This window comes from Poecilia reticulata, linkage group LG17, assembly GCF_000633615.1.
Source record: "Poecilia reticulata strain Guanapo linkage group LG17, Guppy_female_1.0+MT, whole genome shotgun sequence".
Classification (NCBI taxonomy): domain Eukaryota; kingdom Metazoa; phylum Chordata; class Actinopteri; order Cyprinodontiformes; family Poeciliidae; genus Poecilia; species Poecilia reticulata.
In genome coordinates this window covers 22,903,901-22,927,563 of record NC_024347.1, presented here as the reverse complement: position 1 = coordinate 22,927,563, position 23,663 = coordinate 22,903,901, and the positions used below count along the sequence as shown (strand labels likewise).

At 39.7% G+C, this 23,663-nt stretch overlaps 2 protein-coding genes across 5 annotated transcripts in view; both read right to left on the bottom strand.

Moving 5' to 3' along the window:
* The window catches only part of LOC103479744 (retinal-specific ATP-binding cassette transporter-like), a 46,039-nt gene extending 35,363 nt beyond the window's left edge, over nt 1–10,676 (bottom strand). For 2 of the 3 annotated variants that reach the window (XM_008434364.2, XM_008434366.2), the window contains exons 1-8: nt 10,526–10,676; nt 7,854–7,966; nt 7,604–7,697; nt 7,271–7,412; nt 7,049–7,188; nt 6,739–6,866; nt 5,857–6,054; nt 949–1,032 (exon numbers count right to left, since the gene is read on the bottom strand). In XM_008434364.2, coding sequence (XP_008432586.1) covers nt 949–1,032; nt 5,857–6,054; nt 6,739–6,866; nt 7,049–7,188; nt 7,271–7,412; nt 7,604–7,697; nt 7,854–7,919 — 852 coding nt within the window. In that variant the 5' untranslated portion in view covers nt 7,920–7,966; nt 10,526–10,676. Of the gene's footprint in view, nt 1–948; nt 1,033–5,856; nt 6,055–6,738; nt 6,867–7,048; nt 7,189–7,270; nt 7,413–7,603; nt 7,698–7,853; nt 8,020–10,525 lie in introns of all 3 variants that reach the window. The other variant, XM_008434365.2, reaches the window with a different exon arrangement.
* A 1,093-nt stretch (nt 10,677–11,769) lies between these two features.
* LOC103479742 (rho GTPase-activating protein 29-like) overlaps nt 11,770–23,663 on the bottom strand; it is a 34,876-nt gene continuing 22,982 nt past the window's right edge. For both annotated transcript variants that reach the window (XM_008434362.1, XM_008434363.2), the window contains 12 exons: nt 23,166–23,333; nt 22,938–23,075; nt 22,197–22,381; nt 18,878–19,047; nt 18,435–18,569; nt 17,867–17,965; nt 17,281–17,444; nt 16,535–16,723; nt 16,284–16,421; nt 15,202–15,434; nt 14,435–14,741; nt 11,770–13,485 (listed from right to left, as the gene is read on the bottom strand). In XM_008434362.1, coding sequence (XP_008432584.1) covers nt 12,358–13,485; nt 14,435–14,741; nt 15,202–15,434; nt 16,284–16,421; nt 16,535–16,723; nt 17,281–17,444; nt 17,867–17,965; nt 18,435–18,569; nt 18,878–19,047; nt 22,197–22,381; nt 22,938–23,075; nt 23,166–23,333 — 3,054 coding nt within the window. In that variant the 3' untranslated portion in view covers nt 11,770–12,357. The remainder of the gene's footprint in view (nt 13,486–14,434; nt 14,742–15,201; nt 15,435–16,283; nt 16,422–16,534; nt 16,724–17,280; nt 17,445–17,866; nt 17,966–18,434; nt 18,570–18,877; nt 19,048–22,196; nt 22,382–22,937; nt 23,076–23,165; nt 23,334–23,663) is intronic.

The window sequence follows — 23,663 nt, the reverse complement described above, 5'->3', positions numbered from 1 at the left end:
ATTTATTTCCTCAAGATAAACTGCCGGCTCCTCAAATGGATTAACACAACTTTGCATTCTCTTTAGTTTTCTCTGGTCTGTAATGGAGACTTGAATTTAACGCACCATTTCAACCAAAGGTTTTGAATGCGCTTCCTAACCAGACGCTCCAAAGCGTTATTTAACAATATGAGGTGTTTAATCTATTTTTAACATTGTATTTTCATACATTTATGCTAGGGCTGCCCAAGCCTAGTTTTCCAGAGTTGCCATCTGCAACTTTAGATGCGTTCCTTCTCCATCACACCTGGATAATTGACTCATTATCAGCCTCTACAGAACTGAGTTGCTGCTAATGAGGAAAGTCAACCTTTTGTGTGGGGTGTTTTAGCAGGGATGGATCTAAAAGTTGCAGTCTGGAGGACTGCAGCTGGGCACTCCTGATTTGTACCGTCAATGTGGCCCGTTGAGGGTGGTCAATATGCTGAAGTGGCCCTCGGTGAAATGGAGTTTGACACCCCTGGATTAAAAGGTGCATCTGTTGCTCTTATTTCACGTTCATTTTTAGACGGGTCATTAAGTTAGATTTTCTAGAAACGATCATTTCCTTGTAAGAGCTGATCATCTTATTTTCCTGGCTCATTTCCAATTTTCTGTGGGTGGAGAGATTATCAGTGCACATGTATTATTTAACTGCATGTGAAAACCACATGCATTTAGTGCGCAAGCCTTTAGGTAGCCCTTTGCTTCCCATGACTTTACGCACTACTAAGATAGATTGGTCACCTGCACATGTAACCCCTTGCATTATAGAGACCATCCCTCAGGCCCCTCTAGAACAACGTCTTAAACACAGAGAAGCGGAAAAGGCGAGTTTCCTGCAGAACTAAAAATACTGATGCCTCTGAACCCTGCATGACTCATGAGAAGAAGAGGACAAGCAGAAGCAGAAACACTGTGAGTACTTACAACTTGGATCTTCTCTGACGCCCCTTTGAGAACCAGACCCCAGTAATGCAGATCGATCCCCTGGCCGTCCAGAACCTGAGGCATCTGTGAAGACAAAGTCACAAGATGCATTAGGGAGGGGAAAATGCCAGCAGAATAAGAACAAAATGAGTTAAAATTAGAGATGTCAACACAAGTGTCCTTTTGTTCTTCTTTGTCAAAACGATACGCACATGTTTAATGTTGCATCATGGGATAGGTTTAGACAGGAGATTGCAGTTTATTAACTACTTTTAAATGCTGGAAACTTCTAAGAAGTGTTTTTATTCCAAGGAAGGAAACATTTTTTTTGCATGCTTTCCTTGTACATTTACAGGAATTGCAATTAGCAGCCTACTGGAACAAAGGCTAATCAACCTAACAAATTCATCCCAATGCACCGTTTATCTACTAAACAAAGGACCTGAGCTAGTTTTTTTTTTTTTAGCCAATCTTAAAACTGAGACCAATCATTTGATATGAAATCAAAGCAGCTCTGCTCTCTCCAGAACGTCCTCAGAGGGTTTGTGTTTATGGGAAAGCATTAGCAGAAGGTGTTAGAAATCGCCTGGTCAGAGCTAACTGCTGAGGGTATAAGGAAACCCTGTGTGCCAAGGCAAACACATACATGTGATATCCTTCCTCCTTGCATTCCTCGTGCCTGCATTTCAATGAGCGAAGGAAGGAGTGAGGCAGCGTGGCGAGGGCTGGGGAGAGAAAAAGCAAAGGGAATAGGAAGGGAGGAGTAGATAGGCTGATGGAGAAGGGAGTCAGGAGCGTAACGATGGTGGGAAAGATAGGCCAGGGGTCATTACAGTCAAAAGTAAAAGGGTGTGATTTAAATATTTGCATTTCAAATAAATCTAGTGGAGGAAGCGTTACGCCCTTGAGCAAAGTTACATTTTAGGCGTTTCAATTGCAACAACAATTAATGACGTGTGTGTTAGATGTGCTTTAACTGTGTGCTCTGAAGGTGCCTGGGTCAGAGTAGAGCAGAGTTGAACTTTCTGGGTTATAAGCAGAAAACTAGCAGTATTACCAGAAACTTCATCCACACAGAGAAACGTGGTGGTAGCAGAACCATACTGCAGGAAAACTTCACTTCAACAGTCCACTAAATCCACTTTTGGCAGGGGAGCCAGTACAGAGCGATGTTTTATGTTTTGATGTAGAGAAGAAAGAGGGAGAACAGATGAGTGTGTGACACACAGGCTCCGGGGAAGAGCATGACTAATGGTAGGTTAATTAACGAGTTGCTAGTCAAGCTGTACTTGTTTTCCCTTCCTGTGAAGAATAACCGTTCAAGTGTTCAGCTGCCTCTTCCATGCTGTTGCTCCGTCGGCTTGGTGGGACCAGACAGGAGGCTGTCGCCAGCAAAAACCAGCCAACGTTCTTTCTGCTAGAATTAAGAGATCTCTGTTCTGTAACAGCAGGGAGAAAAGCCAATTGAAGCTAAATAGCTAAATACAGTGAAGCTTCTACAGTGAAGAAGCTTCTGAAAAAATGAAACTGAGATAGAGGTTTTCCATCCAGCATGACATTCCCACTAAATACACAACAAACATATGAGCAGAGCTACAACGTGACTGGTGAGCAAAACTTTTACATGTCAAAAAAGTCAGGACTTAAATCCGGTCGCGGTCCGCGGCAGGAAAGTTTATACTCACAAACCCTCGCAATACAATCTGGACTGAACTTATGCTTTTTAAAAAGGTGTTTAACGGGAATTTCAATTCAATTTTTTTTTTATTTACAACACTTTTTGATGGTGCATCACACAAATGGCAATAAAAAAAAAAGAATTGAAGTTAGAGGCTGTAATTTGCTGTAATTCTTACTGGGTTAAAGGGTTCTTAATCAGTTCACCCACACTAACATGTCTCAACAATTCAAAAGCAAAGAATGTCTCATTATAAATGTAAACTGTTTTACAACTTAGTTTTTCTTGGATGGTTTCCAAATGAAGCCTAGTTACACAGTAGCACAAGCGTTCAAGGATACATTTTAAACTGATTAACATCAGAAGCAAAACAAGGTCAAAAGAGAACCAGCATTAATGCGGTGAAATGCAGCAGTGAAGCACAGCGGTGGGAGTGTGATAATGGGGAGCCGCTTGAGTAAACAGGGAAAAGGGACGTTTCCAGAAGAGGGAATCATTAATACCTGTTGAAATAAAAGCTGACTGACTAGTTTAGTCTTTGTCTGAAGCCAATAGGAAGAAGAGGAATAACACAACAAAACAATCTGAAGTTTCCTGCCAACATCACTGTTGGATTTCTAAAGAAAAGAAATGTGCAACCTGAAAGTCAGCCAAGTGTCACTCAGCTTGAATCAGATAGAGTTCCTTGTGTATTTATTTTTTATTTTTCTAGAGATCAATCAACACTTCTCGTAGAAGCAGCTAGAAATGCAGCAAGAGGAAATATTTTCAGACATGTGCAACATTTTTTACTCCTGAGTTTGGCTGTTGCTGGAAATTGTGTACAGTAAACTGCTTCTGCGCAGAAGTCTGTATGAATTCATGAAGTATTTGCAAAAATATTCTAGATCGCTTTACCCTACAGAGACTGCAGTTAGACAACAAGAATTAAACTAGCCTAAAAGGAAAAGTACTCCTCTATAAAGTTTCCCAAACTTGTACAGCCACTCCAAAGTCTAACTACACAACCCAGTCAGAAATGTATTTATGTATTTATAGGTTCAGTAAAAACAATTTAAATATTTTTGCAATTGTAACTGAAAAGTGTACAGGAATTAGGTAACTGTTTTTTGTTTGTTTTTTTTTTTTATTTGATTTTCTGCAAACCTTAAAGCAAAGTGTGCTGTGAGCTTGAATGAACTAGTTAGGCGACACGTGATGGTGGAGTACCAGATGCAGCATGCTCTCTTAAGGAAGGCCCAACAGGTTGTATGCACATCCAAGCTAAGCCCATTAGCAAAACAGGCCAATGCGGATAATACCATATTGAGCCAGTCAGATGACTCACCCGGCCTGAACCTGAATACCTGCATATACTAATAACCACAGGGTGTCATCACAATAAAAAAAAAGAATAAAAGACAGTTCAATCAGTTGTGTAGTTTGTAGCTTGATTTTGCCTCATCTTTTCTTTTCATTTACAAGTTTCCTCAAAATACCAGAAATACATTTGTTTTCTTTGATCATGTGCACTTGATGGAACAAAATAATGCAAAATAAAATAAAAGCTCTCGTTCAATTTCCAGGAAACTATAAATCCAGGTGGAACAAAGGCGGCAGGATCAGTTTCACATTCACGAAACATGATAGCAAACCTCAACAAGGAAACCTCAAACATGGTTTCATTTGCAGTGAGACGCGCTATGTTGTGGACAAACCAGCACTGACAGAAACTAGCTGGTAATCTGACATATATTGTTTTCAGTTGCTAATAAAAACTCTCTGGTAAGATAGTTTTCGCATATCTTGTACATTATCACACATTGTTACGCTACAACCACAAAAATCACTAAAGCTCCGTCGGATTGGACTGAGCGTGTCGTTAAGCACCATACTTCAAGTCTGAACATAGATTCCCAATTGAACTGCGTTCTGGTCTTTAATTGGGCCATTCTCAGGTTTCAGGTCACGTCTGTTCTGGAAGGTGAAATTCCTTCCTTTTTTTCTACCAGCCTGTAGCAGCTTCTCTGACCCCACTGCAGAAAAGCATCCCCACAAAAGCTCATCTATCGTTACACAAAACGTTCAATGTCGATGAAATGCAACCAAAGGATCTTCCATTAAATATTTGCTGTGAAATAAAGCACAAAAAAGGCCTTGGTCAGACTGTACAGCAAACAGATGACCAGTCCTTCCATCTGACCTCTGGCTCTCTGTAGCTTCAGCAGTTACTATGAATCTTTTTGGTCATTTCTAATCTGTTCAATCAGTTTTGTTGGATGACCTTGTCTTGTGCCATTTTCATTCCATTTTTGGATTATTGATAAAACAGTGATAAAACACCACTACTGCAAAGAACTAACATCGGCTTAAGACGGCTTCAAAATTCTGTGCCTGGGTCTGCATGAAGCTGTTTCTTTACAAATGTCCCTCACATTTATATGTGTGGTGCATTTTCAGCAAAACGTCAGTTCAAAGTGCTTTACATCAAAAAACCATGAAGAAACTTTTAAAGACTGAAATTAAATGATTTTTAATTACTCTTCTAATTAGGAGACTCCTGGGGAAAATCAGTTTTTATCTATGGTATCAAAGTTAATACACACAAAAAAAAATCTGATAAGTTTGATGCTCATATGTAAAAAAAAACAAAAAAAAAACAGTTAACAACCACAAATCATTTTGCTTTTATTTCACAATTATGGGCACTTTGTGATGGTCTCCTGCACATGAAATTAATTCATTTAGGTTTACGGTTATAAGCTGAGAAAAATGCGGTGTGTTTTTCTGCAAACTAGGCGCTGTAACACACAAACTGCACTCTCCAAACTCCGATCTCAATGCTTCTTCTTGCAAAAGCATGCATTCACTTTTTAAAAAACTCCTGCATGAAAGTGCGTCACACCATTAGAAAGAATGTGTAGCCTTAAGTTTGAGTGGGAAGATAAATGATGGCAGTGTGTGGAACCACAATTACACCTGCTGCCATGAGATTGCACTCCTCCAGACTCTGAAACTGTGAAATGCCTTTTAAAGTTCCTCCTAAATTGCCATTCAGATGAATCATAAAGGTAACAGCAAAGGAAGGCATTCATGAAAAAAAGACTTTGAAAAAATAAATTTCTGCATGAAAATAAACCAAAAGGGAGACTTCACACTGTCTGCACACATTACAGCAGAAACAATGCCAGGGGGGTTTTATAGGAGGGACTGTTTTGTTGAGAAATTTCCCTTTTAAGTAAACCACCAACCAGTCTGAAGATCTTGAAGAAGTCCAGATTTGCATAAAGGATGTCTTCAATCCTCTGCAGTCTCTGCTGGCTGAGGGCACACATGGCATTGCGCACCCCGTGGAGTCCCATTCGACTGGGGAAGATGATGAAGCGCTCCAGCAAGGCCTGGCTGCATGCTATGTCTTTCAACTGTAGGTCTGGGACACCAAAAGCAAACTGGGAAACACAAAAAAAGGAAAAAACCTGCTCAAAACGTGTGCATTTTAAAGAAAACACAACATTTTTAGGGTTTCATTAAGCAGACTTGTTCTAAAAGAAAGGAAGGCCCACCATAAAGCTAGGATTGCACCCAAACCTAATGCTTCTTTTATTTCTTTGGCCTAAGACTAGCCGAACGCCAGGAGACAAGGTTTGACCTCTAGGTGATGGAAGCTGAACTCTCTTAACTTAAAAACTTGAATTGACCTTCCAAGTCACTGACCCTTCTCTGTCCAAAGAGAGGATTTCAAGTTGCTTGGTGTTATATTCACAAGTAATGGTTGGATGGAGCAGGAAATGAATAGACCGATTTGGGGATTGTCTGCTCAAATGCAGGAAATGTTCCAGTCTATCGTGGTGAAGAAAAAGTTGAGCTACAGGTCTTGGTTTACTGGACAGTCTGTGTTATTTTCTTCTATCTTTTTAATCAAGTAAGTCGATTAAGAACCAGTTCTCAATTGGTTGAGAGGTGAACCAGCCCAAAGGAATATATAGTCCTTCTATTATGACAAAATCTTAGGATCCTCCTGAACGAGCTGCAGAGTGTAACCGGGCAGGGTTCCTACCTGGACCTTGTACCCCCTGCCAACTAAATCTCAAGTTTAGCTGTAGAGCATCCTGACACAGAGGTTAAAGTTTTACCTGTTCCAGACGTAGCTGGGCATTGACGAGTTGGTAAACAATGGACTCCGAGAGGCCTGCGTCTCTTAGCAGGAAGGCCGTAAGGATCTCGTCGTCCTTCAGAATGTCATCAATCTTCAGCCCACGGCCTAAAAGGAAAACCATTAACATTGATAGTGAAAGATCAGACGCACGCAGAACAATATTGGCCAGAGCAACACTGGACAAGGAAATGATTCACAGGAAAACGTTAGGCCTGGTTATAAACAATCATTTTCGCTAGAGCATTGGCTATTATCCTGACTGAAGCATTCCTAGTTTTTCTGTTTACCCGCAACGGCGGACGGATTGTTGCGCAACGTGTCCATAAAGTTTGAGAAGGACGCCATCTCACGCCAAAGTCTGCCATACTGCCGGACCTCTGTCTCATTGAGCAGAAGCTCCTGGATGTCAACGTAGAATCGTGCCAGTCTAAAGTTTGTCGAAAATAACGAAACAGCTTTAAATAAGTGCTTGCTCACAGTGAATTTAAAGAGTGCTGTTTTGACCTTACATGGAGTTGTTATAGTTGGAAACGACGCCCGGTGACTCTCCCTGTGTTGGGTATCTGAAGCAGGGGTTGTTGGCGTTGCAGAAGATACCCTGAATCCAGGGGAGAATCCCTGCCGATGGCAAGGCCTTGTTGGGGAAGTGACCTAAAGAAACAGACATTCAGAGGGAATGTCAAAGCTCAGGATCTGATTATTAAAGACTCTCCAAATGGGCTGCCCTGTGTTATTCTTTCCATGTAAAGAACTGCAGCAGATATCAATATGTTTTCATACATGAGGGTGAGTTTGCAGTGAAAGCTGCTGGTGATGAATCTCAGCAAGAAGTTCCTTCTTACATTCATGCTGCTGGTAGAGAGGATTGGCGTTCCTCAGCCACACCAGACCAATGAATAACAAGACGGGCCAGAAGATCTCCACCAGGAAGCGGATCTGAAGAGAAACAGTCCATTACCGGGAAGCACTAAAACAACATAAAACAAAACCCTGGAAGCTTAAAAGATGCTGCATCATGAAGAATTCTGTTTGGGATGTTTCAGTGCATGGGCTTTTTCAAAAACCCGTGTACAAATCAGGGAAGGTTTATACCTTCTGCCTTTTGCGAAGAGTCCAGTTCTTCCATAGTAACAGGCGGATTTGGGAGCCTGTCTTCATCGCTCTGCAGCTCAACCCCTGGACGGGGTCATCAGACTGTGAAGAATCTGCAGAGACAAAACGTCAGCGGCGAGCGGAGCAACTATCGGTAAGAAGGGGTCTGAAATGATCACACCAAGACATGACGCATGGGATTAACGAGGGATTATTTACAGTGTCTTGCAAAAGTGTTTAAACCTGTTTACCTGTTTAGCTCGAATGTCTTTTGTGAGAATTTTATGTGATAGAGGATGAAGGGAAATGGTAAAAAGCTTTTAAAATATTCTAAAATACATCCCTCAGGATCAAAGTACGTTATTGTTTAAACTGCACAGTGTGTTATTTTCCCATTGGTGTACAGCTTATTGTTCGTATTTATATATAAAGATATTTCTATTTTTTATATTTATTGAGTAACTGAATTGACGGAAACAGGCCAGTTAGGTTAAGTAATTAAATTATCGCCTGTATAATCACCTGTGTTTAATAAATACAGTGGGGGATTTCCTATTTTTTACTAATAAATGCACTTGCTGACAATATAATGAAAAGATTCCACAAAATAAAAAGATTCAAAAATTGAACTGAATAAAAATAAGTGTACTACTACGTTTTTGTATATTTGCATCAGTGAGAGCACAAAAGGTTCAAGAAATTAGCTCATCATCAGTTTTTATTTCACATTATGCCGGACGAACAATAACTGAAGCATTTGATTGTTAATGAGTTCAAATGTATGCGCTTGAACCAAAGTGAGTACAAGAAACCCAAAAATCATAATGTGCCTGCTGTGGCTGTTGAAGCTGAAAGAAGTGGTGATGATCAAAGAGGTCATCTATACAACTTAAGAAGTGCAAATTTGCTTATGTAGTTGTTCAAAATGTTCCATCTGATTGGTGGCCATACATCTTTGCCACTGTTTAATTGAGTAAATGTTAAATTTTGCAACTTCTCCTTGAACGCGATTCTAATTCGGCTTCATTCTATCTGAATTTCGGTCCATCGGAAACAGAAATGTTACTTTAACATGTCCGTTTCTGATTGGTGAGTTTATGGGACTTTTATCTTGCATCTTCTCTCTGATGTTGACTGGAGGGTGATGGTACAGGCTGTAATGTAAGTACGGAAAGTGAAAACGCAATCCCCATAGCGGTGACAGCATCATGCTGTGGGAATACTTTTTTCAGCTTGCAAAGGGAAGCTGGTCAAAGTGGATCCAGCTAAAAAAAAAAGGCAAACCTGGTAGAGAGGCTGCAAAAAGATGTGATCCTAAACATGCAGACAGAGCTATTAGGGACTGATATATCATTTGTTAGAATGGCCCAGTCAAAGTCCAGATCTAAATATAAAAGAAAATATGTGGGGGGAAAAAATATATAAACTTGATGTTCACAAACTCTTTGAATCAAATCTGAATGAAATTTTAACTGTTTTGCAAAGACATATGGGCAAAAATTGCAGCTGGATGTGTAAAATTAGAAGAGAGATAAACCCAAAGATTTCCAGTGTGAGGTGGTCCTGATCGGGGCTACTGATCACAAACAGTTATCCATTTATTTTCTCTATAACCGCCTATCATCCCTCTTCAACTGAACATTTAGATTTTACGAATAGTCCAGCCTTTGAAGCATGAATACTTTTGGACGCACCTGCAGAAAGTAAAACAAGTCATAGTGAAGTAACACGTCTTCTGCTAATGAAGCTTTTTAATTGGAAACATAAAAGTTACGAGCGAGAAAGAGACAAAAATCTTGAAACACAAAATGAGCATTTCCTTTATTAGTTTACAAAGAGCCAACCGAAGGGCTTGTTAGCTTTACTCTCTCAGAGCAATATACTCATTGTTTGTTTCACGCCAGCCTTGACCTCCTTTTGGATGTGACCCAACTTTCGATCCAACTTGCTTGTAATAGGCCTTACTGTTAACGCTGGAATTGTCTTGTCTCACACCTTTAAACCACTTTAAGTAAAGCCTTTTGGAGGTGTTCCTGAGAAACAGCTCCTAACCCTCACTCAGCCATTGTTTCATCAATCTGTTACTCCAAAACACAAGTTGCTGAGAAAATTTAAGGATGACTTCATGTCTGCATTCACATGCCACCTGAATGACAACTACAATTCAAACCTGATCCGTCATGTTTTATTGTTTTGTTGTTTTTTTTCCCCCACAAGGAACAAATTAATTTTGGAGAAATCAATCACTATGCACAAGTTATTCACAGATGGAGCATCACATAGCGCAAGAACATGTCCAGTAGATTACTGTAGACGGCCAGATGGAGAATACGGGCAGACCAACACTTGTGAAGAGAAAAACAAAAGGGGAATTGCAGCTAGAAAACAGAGGAGGCTAAAAGCTGTTATTATGTCTGAGTTCTCGGAAAGCATCTTCTTACTCAAAACACAAATTACACACAACAGGATTGCTTTACACACAGCTCTGCAGAATTCAGGGAGAAATTACCCCGCAAGCATGTCGCAACCTATCAAAGTAACTTAAACAACAAGCGATACATTACTTCAACTGTGTCAGCAATAACAAGCGCACACACACACTCACACACATTCACACACCTGTCGGGTCTTGTAAGGTGTTTCAGATTCATCAGTTTGATTCTCAGGCTTACCTTCTCACCGGATCACAACAAAGTCGAATAACATCAAGAGAAACGGGTTCACAAACAAGCTGAAGTAATGCAAAACATTAAGCCGGGTAGAAGAAGTGCTTCAGATGACTCCGAGCTGCCCACCCTGTCTCTCTTTCTCTCTCTCTGTCTGTGCTGCAGGTCAGCAGCACTCCTAATCTGATTGCTCTAATCTCCCGGCTCAACATGGGCAGGCAGAAAAGAGACAACAGTCATCCATTTTGAGGTAGAATTAGGCAGATACCTGCAGGAGAAGGAAAAGCAGGGAAACCTGGCGGAGAGAAAAGCGGGAGGTGGGTCTTCATCACAGCAGCAGCAAATATGTTTGTCAAAGAAAATAACCTGAGCAGAAATGAAACTGCACCAGCGTGTAATCCCACAGCTAAACACCTACAGAATAAATTAGGAGTTTGGATTTATAGGACACAGGAGCAAAGGCGAGAGACTAAGATACGGCAGCATTTGTTTCAATTTTTGTGTCTGAAATGAGTTTCCTCTGAGCGGAGAAGGCGCAGGTGACATGAGTAATTAGCTGAGGAGAATGTGAAGGTTTCAAAGTAGGACATTAAAGCCAGCTGAGCCCCCAGCAGACGCAAAACATCCTGAAACCACAATCGATTCGAGTTGGAGCAAATTTGAAATCCATCAAATGCAGAAGGAAAAGGGAAAACAATCCAACTGGATGCATGACTGAAATATATCAAGAAAGGAAAAATACAAAGCTGTGAGTAAAGCCAGTAGTTTTATGAGTTTCGGCATTTTATTCATGTTCTAAATATCTGAAATCTCACCATATTCAAAAAATGGTTGGTTGAAGTCCATGTCTGTTTTTTTTTTGTTGTTGTTTTTTAAAGTAAATACATAAAATAAAGATTAAAAATCTAAATGCATCCATTTGAGTCATGACAGGTCTGGTGCCGATCTCCAGCAGTTATTTGTTAGGACAAATTAGAATTTTGCATAAATGTGCTTGTATTATAAAATAAAATAGGTTCTAATAAAAATAAATGTAAACATAAATTAGAATTTTTTTAACACTGAAGGATTACTGTAAATGTTTGAGAATCTATCCTGATGTGCTGTAGGTACAAATAAACTTCATTCCTGTACTTTTTTCTGCTTAGTAGTTATTTTTCCAAAAAAAAATTATTTAAGTCAAGATATAATTTAAAAAAAATTACTGAAAAAATGCATTTAACAAAAAAAAAAAACAACAAAAAACAAGAAAGTTTAAAATAACTTTTGTTTTAATTTGCAGCAAGAACTGTTGCATGAATATATAAACATTTACACATATGTACTGTAAGGCTTACATACTGAGAGAAGATGTACCAATCACAGGCCACATTTAGTTAAAAGGGAATATTTTCAATTAATCATATTAAGAAAATTGCATTGAAAATATTCCAATTGTTCCCTGTAATGTGAAATTCAGTACATATTTAAATTTAAAAATTAAAGGGACATCAGCATTTAAGCCTGGAAGTGCGACATGTAAAGTGTCATTTATGTAACAGATTAACACTGAACAAGAAAACTGACTGACTTACAGCTAACAGAAAATAACTTCTTTTTGGCAAATATACTGTTTAAAAATATAGCAGACAGTAAACGTTGTTGTTGGCACCAGAGTCTAAGTATTTGTTTTTCTTCCTTTGACCAACTGCTGTTGGTTCTGTCTTTAACATGTAAAAAGGAATATATTAGTACTTTGAACACTTTCATGGTTTATTTTTACTTGCCAACATGTTCTCCCATTCACCATAGACATATTAATATTTACAAATATAGATTTTTGTTCCTTTTTTATTTTTTCAGACAAAATGAGCCTCTCTGTGTTCGTTCTCCTGCAGCAGTCTGAGTCTTTGGTAGATGGGTTTGGTCCCGGTGGGGCTGAGGTCATCAGGGCTGCTTGGAGAGGGGGACTGGGGGGGAGAAAGAGTGGGGGAGGCCGAGACCCCGGGGTCAATGGCGCTGTCTGTGGAGTCCTGAGTCTGGTGAAGTGTTTTTACTGGGGTTGTGGAAGGGGAGGCTGCTGGGGAAGTGTTGGAAGAAGTGAGCGACGCGCTGGTGGCTGTGGTTGTAGTCCAGCTGGAAAGTGTCCTGGATCTGCTGCTACTGGAAACCGGGGGGATGTAGAAGGTTCCCGGTGGGGGCTGTAGAGTCCGTGGAGCCCTGAGTGTTAGTGAAACGTTTGGCGAGCTGCTGGCAGAGGATTCTGCATCTTTTTCCCTTTTGGAGCTCCACACAGACTTAACTGACAGCATGCTGGGGCTGCTGGAGAACATGGTGCTCACGCTGCTAGTGGCCGTAACCACAGAGGCCGCGGTTGCAGCAGCACCAACCGTGATGGGCAGCGTGGCCTTCACCGGCTGCAACCCGGAGCTGGTGGGCGGCAGATTGGCGACTATCATGGCAGTTCTGGATGTCATGTCATAGTGCTTGTACTTCTTATCCCATGTCCTTCTCTGCATCGTCTGTGTGTCGATAAACGGTGTAATGTAATACGTGCTTATTCTGGATGAGCCACTTTGTCGAGCCTTCTCAGGCTCCGGGATCTCCTGAATCGTTTCTGTGTCCCTCTGAGCGGAGCTTCCGTCGACCACATCCGTTTTGTTCCGGTTATTCCTCTCCAGAATCTGAGCAGGCGTCGGCAGGCGTTCCAGCGGCATGCTGATCGGTCGAGAAACGTGCCGACCGGCCTGGTTACGCAGCTGGACCTTCGTTGGCAAGGTGTTGGTGTGGTAGGAGAGCGAGGAGCTGGGGCGGTTAAGCGCCAAGGTTGATCTCTGGACCTCGCGTCCACTCGACGTGTGCAACCCGTTGAGCTTCTCTGTGGGTGAAGAGTCCGATTGGTCTTTTCCGGCYTGGACCTCCTGCACTTCACCCAGGATGTGGGATGATGGGATTACCGAGGAGTATCTCTTGTATATTTTGGCACTCTGAAGGCACAAATTTGACAAAGAGGATTACAATGTCATCACATTTACCCATCAAAATTTTACAACATACAACTCAAAAACAGCCAGATGGAAGAACAGGAACAAGGAAGGACAAGCATCAGCCCATGTATTATTATCTGCTAGCTAAGGTAAGCAAAAGGCCTTGAAACACATTTACATTTTATTACAACAGCATAAATTCAAACTAAACATACCAGAAAAGTCTAAACTTGGACTTCAAAAAACCCTGCAAGTTTAGAAATTATAAAATGACTTCAGGCAAAGGTATTGACACTTGTATGAGCCTGTCCTGCCAATCAACAGTGCTTAGTCATCTGGTATCGCTGTCAAACAACCTGTTGACATGTAGGTAGAATCTAAACTGTTATGACGGAGACTTGGCCTGCTACTGAAAGAAATTATCTCTTAGATCAGTGTTGTTTTTGTCCCTTGGTTTATAGTTTCTCTGAGTTTAAGTTTAGCTTCTCTGTGTTATTCAGTCTTGTTCCCTCAGTTTCCCTGCTTGGATTCTGCCACAGTTGTTTTTCATCTCCCCTTATTAGGTCACCTGGTTGGCATTTTCCATAACTGCCTCAGTCTTTAAACTCACCGTTTTTCTTTGTTCATTGCTGGAGTTTTCCATTTCACTACCTCCATTCTATCACCTGTTCTCCCTGTAAGTTCCCCTTTTTTAATGATAGTATACTACAGTTTATGTTTATGTCAAACATGTCTATTTTAGAGCTATTTAAAGAGGCCTCTACAATGGAGGGATTTAAATTAAATCAGTTTTTTTTTTAGCAAATTTTTGTCAYTTTTAACAATGTTGTTTTACATCCCATGAACTGTTTACATCTTTCAGTGTAACTTTACAAATAATGTTAGGTCAAAAATCTGAATGATGTGAATCAAACTGCACCGTCAGGGTGACCGTCTAACTCCTCCTCACCTCCTTGATGTCCGTTAGTGAGGTAGAGTGTCTGCTTAGCTGGCGCACCTTCTCCTGTGGGGTCAGTCTGGGAGACGCTTGTGCACTGCTGCTGGTGGTGATTTCGGAGCCAGATGGAGTAGGTGCATCGAAGATCGTGTGAAAGTGTCTCACCATCATCTCTACCATCAGTGCCTGGCATGGATAATCCACCAGAGAGGAGAGAGACACCTCTGCGTCGATCTGTCTTGGTTTTACCAGAGTGGGTCCGAAGATAATCCCCAGGTTACTTGCATTCATCTTGTTCTCGTCGGCCAGTTTACTCACTCTGGGAATGCAAAGGGGAGCAATGAGCTTGATAAGTAATTTCCTTTTAGTCCGTTTATTTTCTTTGGGACTTCAAAAACACTTTTTTTAAAATAAAAAACTTAAAGAAAAGTTATTTTAAAGCGTGTCAGCAATGCAGTGGTGCAATGAATATTATACACAATGGAGCCAAGAATAAAGCTTGGAAATACATGTTGATGTTAATCAAGAAAGAATACAAAATATCCTCCGTGCTCATCACATAATACTACACGACACACTGGTGCCAGCGTATGTTTGAAAACCAGTTCAGTGATACTGAGTAAACCACAGGTTTTATGCTGTCATTTTCTAACAGTTCCTGCCAATCTTTAGGGAAGTCACTGTTTCCCCATGTGTGTCATGAGGAAGTTGGCGAGTCAGTGTGACTGCAAAAAGAGCGACATAGCAAACAAAGCCTGTCTCTTAGTTCCAGATCGTACCTGTTCAGATGCGTGATAAGGTAACGCAGAGTCCTGTAGTTGGCTGTGGGCAGCTGACGCAGCAGATCTTTGATCTTCAAAAGGACTCTGCTCATCTGGGCACTTGGTGCTCCTTTCTCTCCCGTCTGAGAACTCGGAGGTTTACCAGCTTCTTCTGCTATCGCTCGCTGACACTCTTTGGCCAAGCCAATAAGGTTGTTATAGAATCGATACTGGATCAGTGGTTCTGGCAGCTGTTGGAAATAACACTGCAATGAGTTATATGCTTCCGATTAAAAAAGAAAAAAATTATTTAATGATGAAAACGAATGAAACCATCAATATTGAGACAAATATAATTAATTTTGGGGCTGTTGATGCATTTGATTTTAGGGCAGAAATGTTTGTTCAAAACCACTTTAATTTAAAACTGCATAACTCTGATAGCGTATTGGACCACTTTCGTTGAGAGAAATGGTAAAGCACATTTAAAATGCAAATGCATATTTAGAATTTTCCTGTTAGAACACCACTGTCTGTCCATCTTCAACCAAATCTATAAAGACAACTAAATATCAATTGACTAGTATCCATGGTGAAGTAAGTTTAACACCAGCCTCGAAATGAATGTGTGGCGACATGGTTTATGTTTTTTAATGCCCTTCGAAAACCCTGGGAGAGTGTGTTGTTGTGGCACTGATGACTAAGATAATGACCAAGTCAAACTTCTTTAAATTCCCCCTAAATCTACACAGTTGAAACTGCTTCTCTGCAACTTCCTGTGGTACTTCCTACCAAGTCTGAATGGGGATGTATGTATATTTTGGGACCAGCATGAATTAGAGGAAATTCACAATAAAGTCAGACTTAAAAAAAAACCCCATAAAAGTTGTAGAGTCATTCCTCACTAGAAAGGGTTTTATGATACATCCCACATGCATCATAAAACCCCAAAATCATGACGCCATTCATGCTGATGAGAGTATCTGAATTTCTGATTGGTACAGCAGCTGAAGATTTAACTGAACATAATAACAGGCGTCTACATAAATCATTAATTTCAAAAAATCTTCAGTAGGAATCAGTAGAAATTTGATAAAAACCTGTCTTAGGTAGAGTTTGAGGACATTGCTGATGTCGTGAGGTGACAGTTCAGACAGTTCAACCAAGTCCTTCCCGTTTTCAAACGCCTGACAGAGCTTCTCCACTCTGGATTTGGCCCCATTCACACGATAGATGCCCTACAGGAGTAAAACAGGCACATTCATAGTTATCTTATACATAAACCAGTTTAAAAGATTATTGTTAACTGATCATGTAATTATTGAGGAGAATAAAACACCCATGAAAGTACCTTGATGTTGAGGGCTCTGCTTTCGATCTCAGTAGTGCATTTTTTGATTATAAAGGGAATTCCATCCGGACAGTTCTTCGCTGCTTGGGCGAAGTCGATACCGAACAGCTGCAGCCTGCCCTGCAGCTTTTTGTGACCACACTGGATAGGGAGTGTCTCTAAGCATTTCTTATGGCATGCCAAGGAACACTGGGAAAAAGATGCATAAATTACACTTAGGTGACACAATATTAACGCTTTAATTTATTAGCACTTGTGTCCTGATCTATCTGTAGAGTTATGTCCAAAATATTCCGTGACCTTGACAAATTTTAGATTTTAAATCATGTTTATTCAATTATAAAGTTTGTTCCTGAAAGGAAATGAAACAGGCATTTCTCAAAACATTATGAAACAATGTATTTGTTTTATTACAGTTTATTAAAAAATAGATTTGGAACAAACAAACAACTGACTGACACTTCAGTTAACTGGCGTCTATAGTTTCCACTGGCATTTTGTCTGTTTCTCTTTGCTGTTGAACTCCATGTCTTTGAGTTTGAGGGGCCTGTTTGCCTTAATCTCAGCTATTTCCACTGATTCAAATCCATCAAAACAATATTTCCAATCAGAAGAAACATGTTGGGAGAAATGATGAGATGACTTTACACCTGAATCTACCAATGTTATGAATAATTTTTAGCTTAACTGTATCAACAATAAGACACATAAGTTTAACAGTTAGTTGAAAGTAATATGACTTGTACCTCTTCACATTCGGCTCCATGAAAAACAACCAGGCTGTCACACTCTCTGCACTTGGATGGGGCTCGTAGTTTTCTTAGCTTATGTGTCTGAGCAGCTTTTGACATCTGAGTATTTCGGAAAGGACCAGGAGAACCTAAAGTCTCTGTCACCATCTCTACCAGACCTAGCAGTGGAAATAAAAAAGAGCACATAAACAGGTGATATTATTCAACATTTCCCAATAAGAAAACTAACATAACTTCCCGGGGAAAAAACTGAAGCTTAACTTTGGGGAAGTTTCTGGGCTTTGTTTCTGTCACCTAACCGTACAGACATTCTTCCCTTTATTTGATGCTCAAACCTAGCACAAAAACTAATGTAACCCCAACCAATTATTCTCTGCAGACAGAAAAAAAACATAGGGAGTGAAAATATTACATGTAGCAAAACTGACATCCGATCAGTGCAATGAGGCAATCTGCTATGCACGAGAGAAGATTATGCAATCCCCTCAAGACATTTTTATTTCCCCATGTCAACTAATATGCATGCTGTTATTAGCAAACCAGTGAAAGACACTTAAGAGGACAAATAGATGTTTCCTACCGTTGTCAAAAGGAGAGAGAGGCTCCCTGTCATCCAGATCGTCAGCTGAAGACATGGTCCCAGTGGAGGGAGTTCTGGGCAGCCGCCGCTTGAAATCACCTGTTCAGTTATTAAAAACAAGGTTACGATGTACTACCACTGACTAAGATTAAAAGAAGCTACCATCAGCAACTACAAAAGAGAAACTGTGATGGTCACATGAGTACATTAAGCTTTAAAAAAAAAAAAACAACCCGTAATTAGTGTCATTAAATTTTAGCAGTAGAAGAAAGTAAATTTGGAGTGAATGTGTGTTCATTTATCCCCTGCATAAAGTCAATACGTTACTAAAAAGAGAAGCACTGTCTAAAAAATATTGAAATGATATAATTCTTCTAATAGTTTGCAGATACAATCCTGCACAAATTGTCTCTCTGTCAAGTATTCATCTTAATTTATGCAATTACATCTACAAAATAATACGTCATCCTCAATAGCTTCTAATGAAATGAAAACAAATATATAGATATATCTATATCTATATATTTTTAAATACATTTAGAAGGGAATAAATGTGAAATCTTCATGCCTGGGCTAGCGGTGGGGGAGTCCATGGATCTGGATTCGCTGCTGCCCCCAGCACTCTCTGAGTCGCTGCACATCCCGCCCTGGCTGCCCTGGTTGTTGGAGGTCCAGGCTCTTAGCGGCGCCTGGCTCCTCAGCGCTTCAGAAACACAAAAGAAAAGCAGCAAGGTTCAACAAAACGGCATTTGTTTTGGTGGTTTTTCAGTCACCCTCGTATTTTAGACTTATGAGTAAGCAGCACACAACCTTTAGACTTAAAAAAAAAACAAACATTCCCATGAATCAGCAGTCGGGGTAAGTCCCCTCTGAGGCTGATAAAGACAGAAGCAAATTGAACCAATAGGTTGTCATGAGCTGTTTAACCTCCTGAAGCAAGAACTATTTCATAAAGAAAAAAAGAAAGAAAGAAAATCAACTCCAGAAACTCACATGTGCTGACATGCATACCTGGGATGTCTGTGCTGCTGTTGGATCTTCGCTCACTGATCTTTGAAGGCCGGTGAAGAGAGTGGTCTACGTCGTCTCCGCTCAAAACGTCACAGGAAGTAATGGAGCCATGCGACAGGTTGCCATGGGAAGAATGGGTGCTGCCTTGAGACCTTTTGGTAAACCCAGACCTGGGAAAGAAAAAAAATCAAAAAGTTGATTTTTAATGCTTTCTGATTTTAGTTGCAGTTGTCCTTTTAGCATCCTACAGTCAGTCCAGCGTTGTTACATTATGTTGAACCAAGACTGACATAGGGAAAAAAATGAATAAAACTGATTGCATTTAATTTTCGAGAACAGAATGAATTTAACCAACTCTAGACACTAACATGAACAATACAGGTTAATCATAAATAAAGCATAAACCTTCTAGAACACTGCAGTTGGGGTGTTTTGCAACTATGTAGAAAAATGTAGTGGTATTTATAATGTATGGTTAGCAAGATTATATTATTGGCAAAAAGATATCTAGATTACTTTTTTTCAGTTTTTGAGGCTTGAGGTCTTCTGAAATTTTCGTAGTTCCACAATTGATATGCAACCATTTAGCATTTTTGCTGTGCAACTGATTTTGCACAACGAATGCAGCTGCAAAGCCACAATGAGCAAAAGCAACAATTAGCAAGCTTCCAACTGAACAGCATGTACATTTGGTTTGCAGGATGTGTGTCGTATCTTTTTCCTGTGAACATAGCCTTTCCCAAGCAATTTCTTGTGTGACAGAGACTATATTGGTTCTCTGTTTGTAATGGTACGTACTCTGTTCTCTGTGCTATTGCTGTGTAGCAGAGCTGCAGAGGGTATAGCTAAAGTACAAACCTTTTGCAAAATTGAAAGCAAAGAGCTCAGTTTATCAACCAGTGGAACAAGCTTTTTTCCCCACACAAATACCTGTGAGGATAAAACGTTACCAGTTGAACCATCAATGACTGCAGGATAAGCAGTGGTTAGGACCTAATTGGTTAGGATAACAAATTATAAAGCTATGCATGTTGCAGGTGGCATATTGTCACAGTTAAAGTAGCTTTCTTATCCTAGTTAAGGTCTGTAATGTCCAAATGTTTTGTCACACAGGCAAATTTGCCCAGTTGAATGAACCCATGGGTCACAAAAATGTTATTCCTTTCTCACTTAACATGCAAAACATTTGTCTAGTTTTTCATTTTTAACTGATTAAACATACATTAAACATGCAACATTGTAATAAGCAGAAAAAGGAATATTAAATCATTTTAAATCTCAATTATATAAAAGGAAATATTTCAAGTTTGCCGTATTTTAAAGACTTTTTCCTACCTTTCTGAGGCCAAGTGTTCCCTAATTTGCTGCTCTATATAAAAAAAACTTAGGCTAAGATCACAAACCAAAACAGGATGCAGGTCTTTCTTCAAAAAAGGCTTGTTTAAGAGCCAAGTTTAGTGAGAGGCGCATTCAAAACTATTTGGAGAAAAAAGCTGCTGGATGTTTGGAAGTTCTACTATCTATGAAATTAAAATAAAAACAAAACATGTAATAAAAAAGGCAGCTGTTATTTCATAAGATTAAGCTGGTGGTCCAGATTTGTACCATTTCTGAATTGTGACTGGGTACCCACAAAATTATTCAATGGAGCTGATAAAAGCTGATGTGCAAAAACTACGGTTAGGACATTTGTAAGGAGAAACAAAATGTAGGAACTTAAACATCACTTGCAAGAGAATAGAGCGCTGCACCATCACAATACAAGTGTAAATCACAAATTCTGATAAAATGTAGCGATTACAATTATTAAGTTTTCAAGCAGATCTATCAGGTTGACTTTAATTCACTTCAGTGTTGTGTCAGATTGGGGCTCAGTACTGGCAAAGCCCAGCATTGGGATTGGCATCTGTCCCTGAAAGGCCTGAACAGCAAATTCCTGTTCAGGCCTTTCAGGGAAATAATGAGACAATCAACTGTGAGCGGAGGAAGGGGGACACGGATGGACCAGTAGATTTTATTTGTTTTAATTTGCCTTTATACTCAGACTGTCATATTTGGTTATAGCTAGGGGTAAGTCACTTATAAGAAAAAGTTTTTCTTAAAGAATAAGAGAGGTAGCAAAAATACCTCTCTTATTCTTCAAAAGTGATTAATTATGTTTCTAAAATAAGTTGTCTTAACGTAAAACCTGAGTCTGACTGAAAAGAGAAGGAACAAAAACTGAAAGGAGACCAGTTAGCAGATTACTACCGCAAACTGCATAACTGAGCAAAAACCTTCACAATAATAAAAGTACACACATTCCAATCATTTTTCTTTTCAGTTTTGATATATGTAATTAAATCTGACAGAAATAACACATTTAACCTCTCATCTTAATTCATGCTGTTAAACTGGGCTATGAAACATTGTTTATTCTTCTGTGTAAAATCTAGCAACTGTCTGGCTCAGAGTGAAAACTTGGGGGCACCTCAAAACCAGAGCCAAACTCTCACGCTTGCAATCTTCCCTGCAGCATTCAGCCTGCGACACAGATATTTCCTGAGGAAGGGCAAGAAATTCAACACGCGATCTGTCTCTCCCAGATTTTGTCTCTCTTCCTCCTACTCTGACTCACTGCTACCTCTGCTGAAAGAAGAACTGAGCAACTTTAAAATGGGAGGGGAAGGCTATGAAGAAACACTGAAAGAAATGTTTGTTTGTTTTAAGCAACGTTAAACGAAAAGAGCCCAAGATTATGTGTCAACCAGGCTTAATTTAACAAGAAATACACAAATACAGCTCCTTAAGAGTATGAATTAAGCTTAAACTTTGACAAACTGTCACCTTACAAGTATAAAACTTCCATATATTTATGTGAAAGATCAACTTGAAGTATTGCGCAATTGTGAAGCGGAAGGAAAATAATACATCTGACATACATTTGTACTCAGTCTCCTTTATTATGAATCTAGAAAATAAAATCCAATGCAAGCAATTATAACCAAAAAACTATATCTTTTGGCTTTGGAAGAGATATATGGAGATCTGCAGCTGAAGTGCGAGAATCTGTCGACAACATAACTATTACCATTCCACCCCACAAATCTGGCCTTTATGGAAGAATGATAAAAAGAGATGCATTGTTGAAAGAAAGCCAAAAGACACATTGGCATTTTTTCGACACAGCAAAAATGTGGAACAAGTGGCTCTTGTTATGTGTGGCTTGAAAACAAACAAAGCACATCAGCCTGAACACACCATAGAATGTCCAGTAATCTTCCCTTTATTTTCTAGTTTGTCATAAATTAAAATAACATTTATGGTTACTGTAGCTTACCTGAAATTTTCAGAGAAGGAGTCTGGCTGAAGATGCTCTTTAGGAAGGTTTCTAGGCAGGTTCCGGACAAAGTTAGCATAGCATCCACCTGGTTCATACAACTTGGCATTCTCACTCAGGGCCAGGAAGTGGGTTGGGAGCGACACTGTCTGCACCTGCTGCATCTGAAACCAGTTCACTGACACCTATTAAAAAAGAAACGCACAAAGACGGTCGGCATTTTACAAAATATTAATGCTTTTAATCACTGCATGGGAAGCAAATAAAACTTATTGAACAGAATGGATGAACTGATAGAAAAATTTGGGTCAATACCAATATTTGATATTTATATTGCTGCCATGGCTGATAACCAATATGTACTAATATTTTATTTATTAAATATACTTTACAAATCTTTCAACAGGAGATAATGTTGCTTGTGGCGACAATTCAAGCACTTAGCATGCTAAGGTAAGTGAATCTTCATCGGTCCTGACTGAAAATCTACATAGAGTAGGAAGAGATTTAGTAATGTTATTAGTTGTTACTGTCACCGTCACATGACCAAACAAATGTCACAAGACAAACTCCCTCACCTTCAGAAACAAATGGTAAAACTATGGAAATAAGTATAGGTTGTTAATATTGACCTAGTTTAACTTATCTAACCGATACCGATATGTTAGTGCCAATATATTGTGCATCCCTTAACAGTCCAGCTAATTTCTCATCTGGAAAGAATGAATTGGTCTCTCTTACAGCTTTGAGTGTGAGGTCACACTGGAAGATCATCTCTCGGATCTGTGTGAGGATTGTGCTCTTGGTATTGGCCAGATCCATCCGTTTGACGCCTGCGTCAGCCCTGCAGCTTTGGAAATGGTACTGGGCTTCCTCAGCCTGCTCAAAAACAATAGACAATGGTTTATGGAAGTTGCTCGTCCCAAATAGGTGAAACTACAATCCCCCTGTGTTGTAACCCTTGCAAACCTTCTGCATAGCCTCTTCCTCAAGCTTTCTCTTCTTCTCCAACTGTTTGTTGCCAGTGCTAGACTGCTCCTCCTGGGAGCGGTTTGTAGACGACTGGGCTTTTCTGTACTCCTCTTTCCTCTGGTCGTTCAAAGCTCGTGCCTTACGCAAGGTTGTGTCAACCTCTTGCTGCCAAAGCCAAAAGATTTTGCCACGTTATTTAATTTATTGTGACAATGTACACACCAGTTACCATAGAAACAATCAGACATGCCCTTTTAAATTTTTAGCCCTGCATGTAAAGAAGCACTGTAAGAAACTGACATTAATACATTCCGATATGAAAACAATGAAATAAACATTAGTGGAGCAAAACATATAAAAGCATAAAAGCTTGAGGGATATCACAGATTCTACAAACCAACCACTTCTGTTCTTCTGCATGGTATAATTCTAAGAATAGCTTAGCAGAGCAGTTTGCTAAAAGAAAAGTTTGCTCTTCTTTGCTTTCCTAAGTAT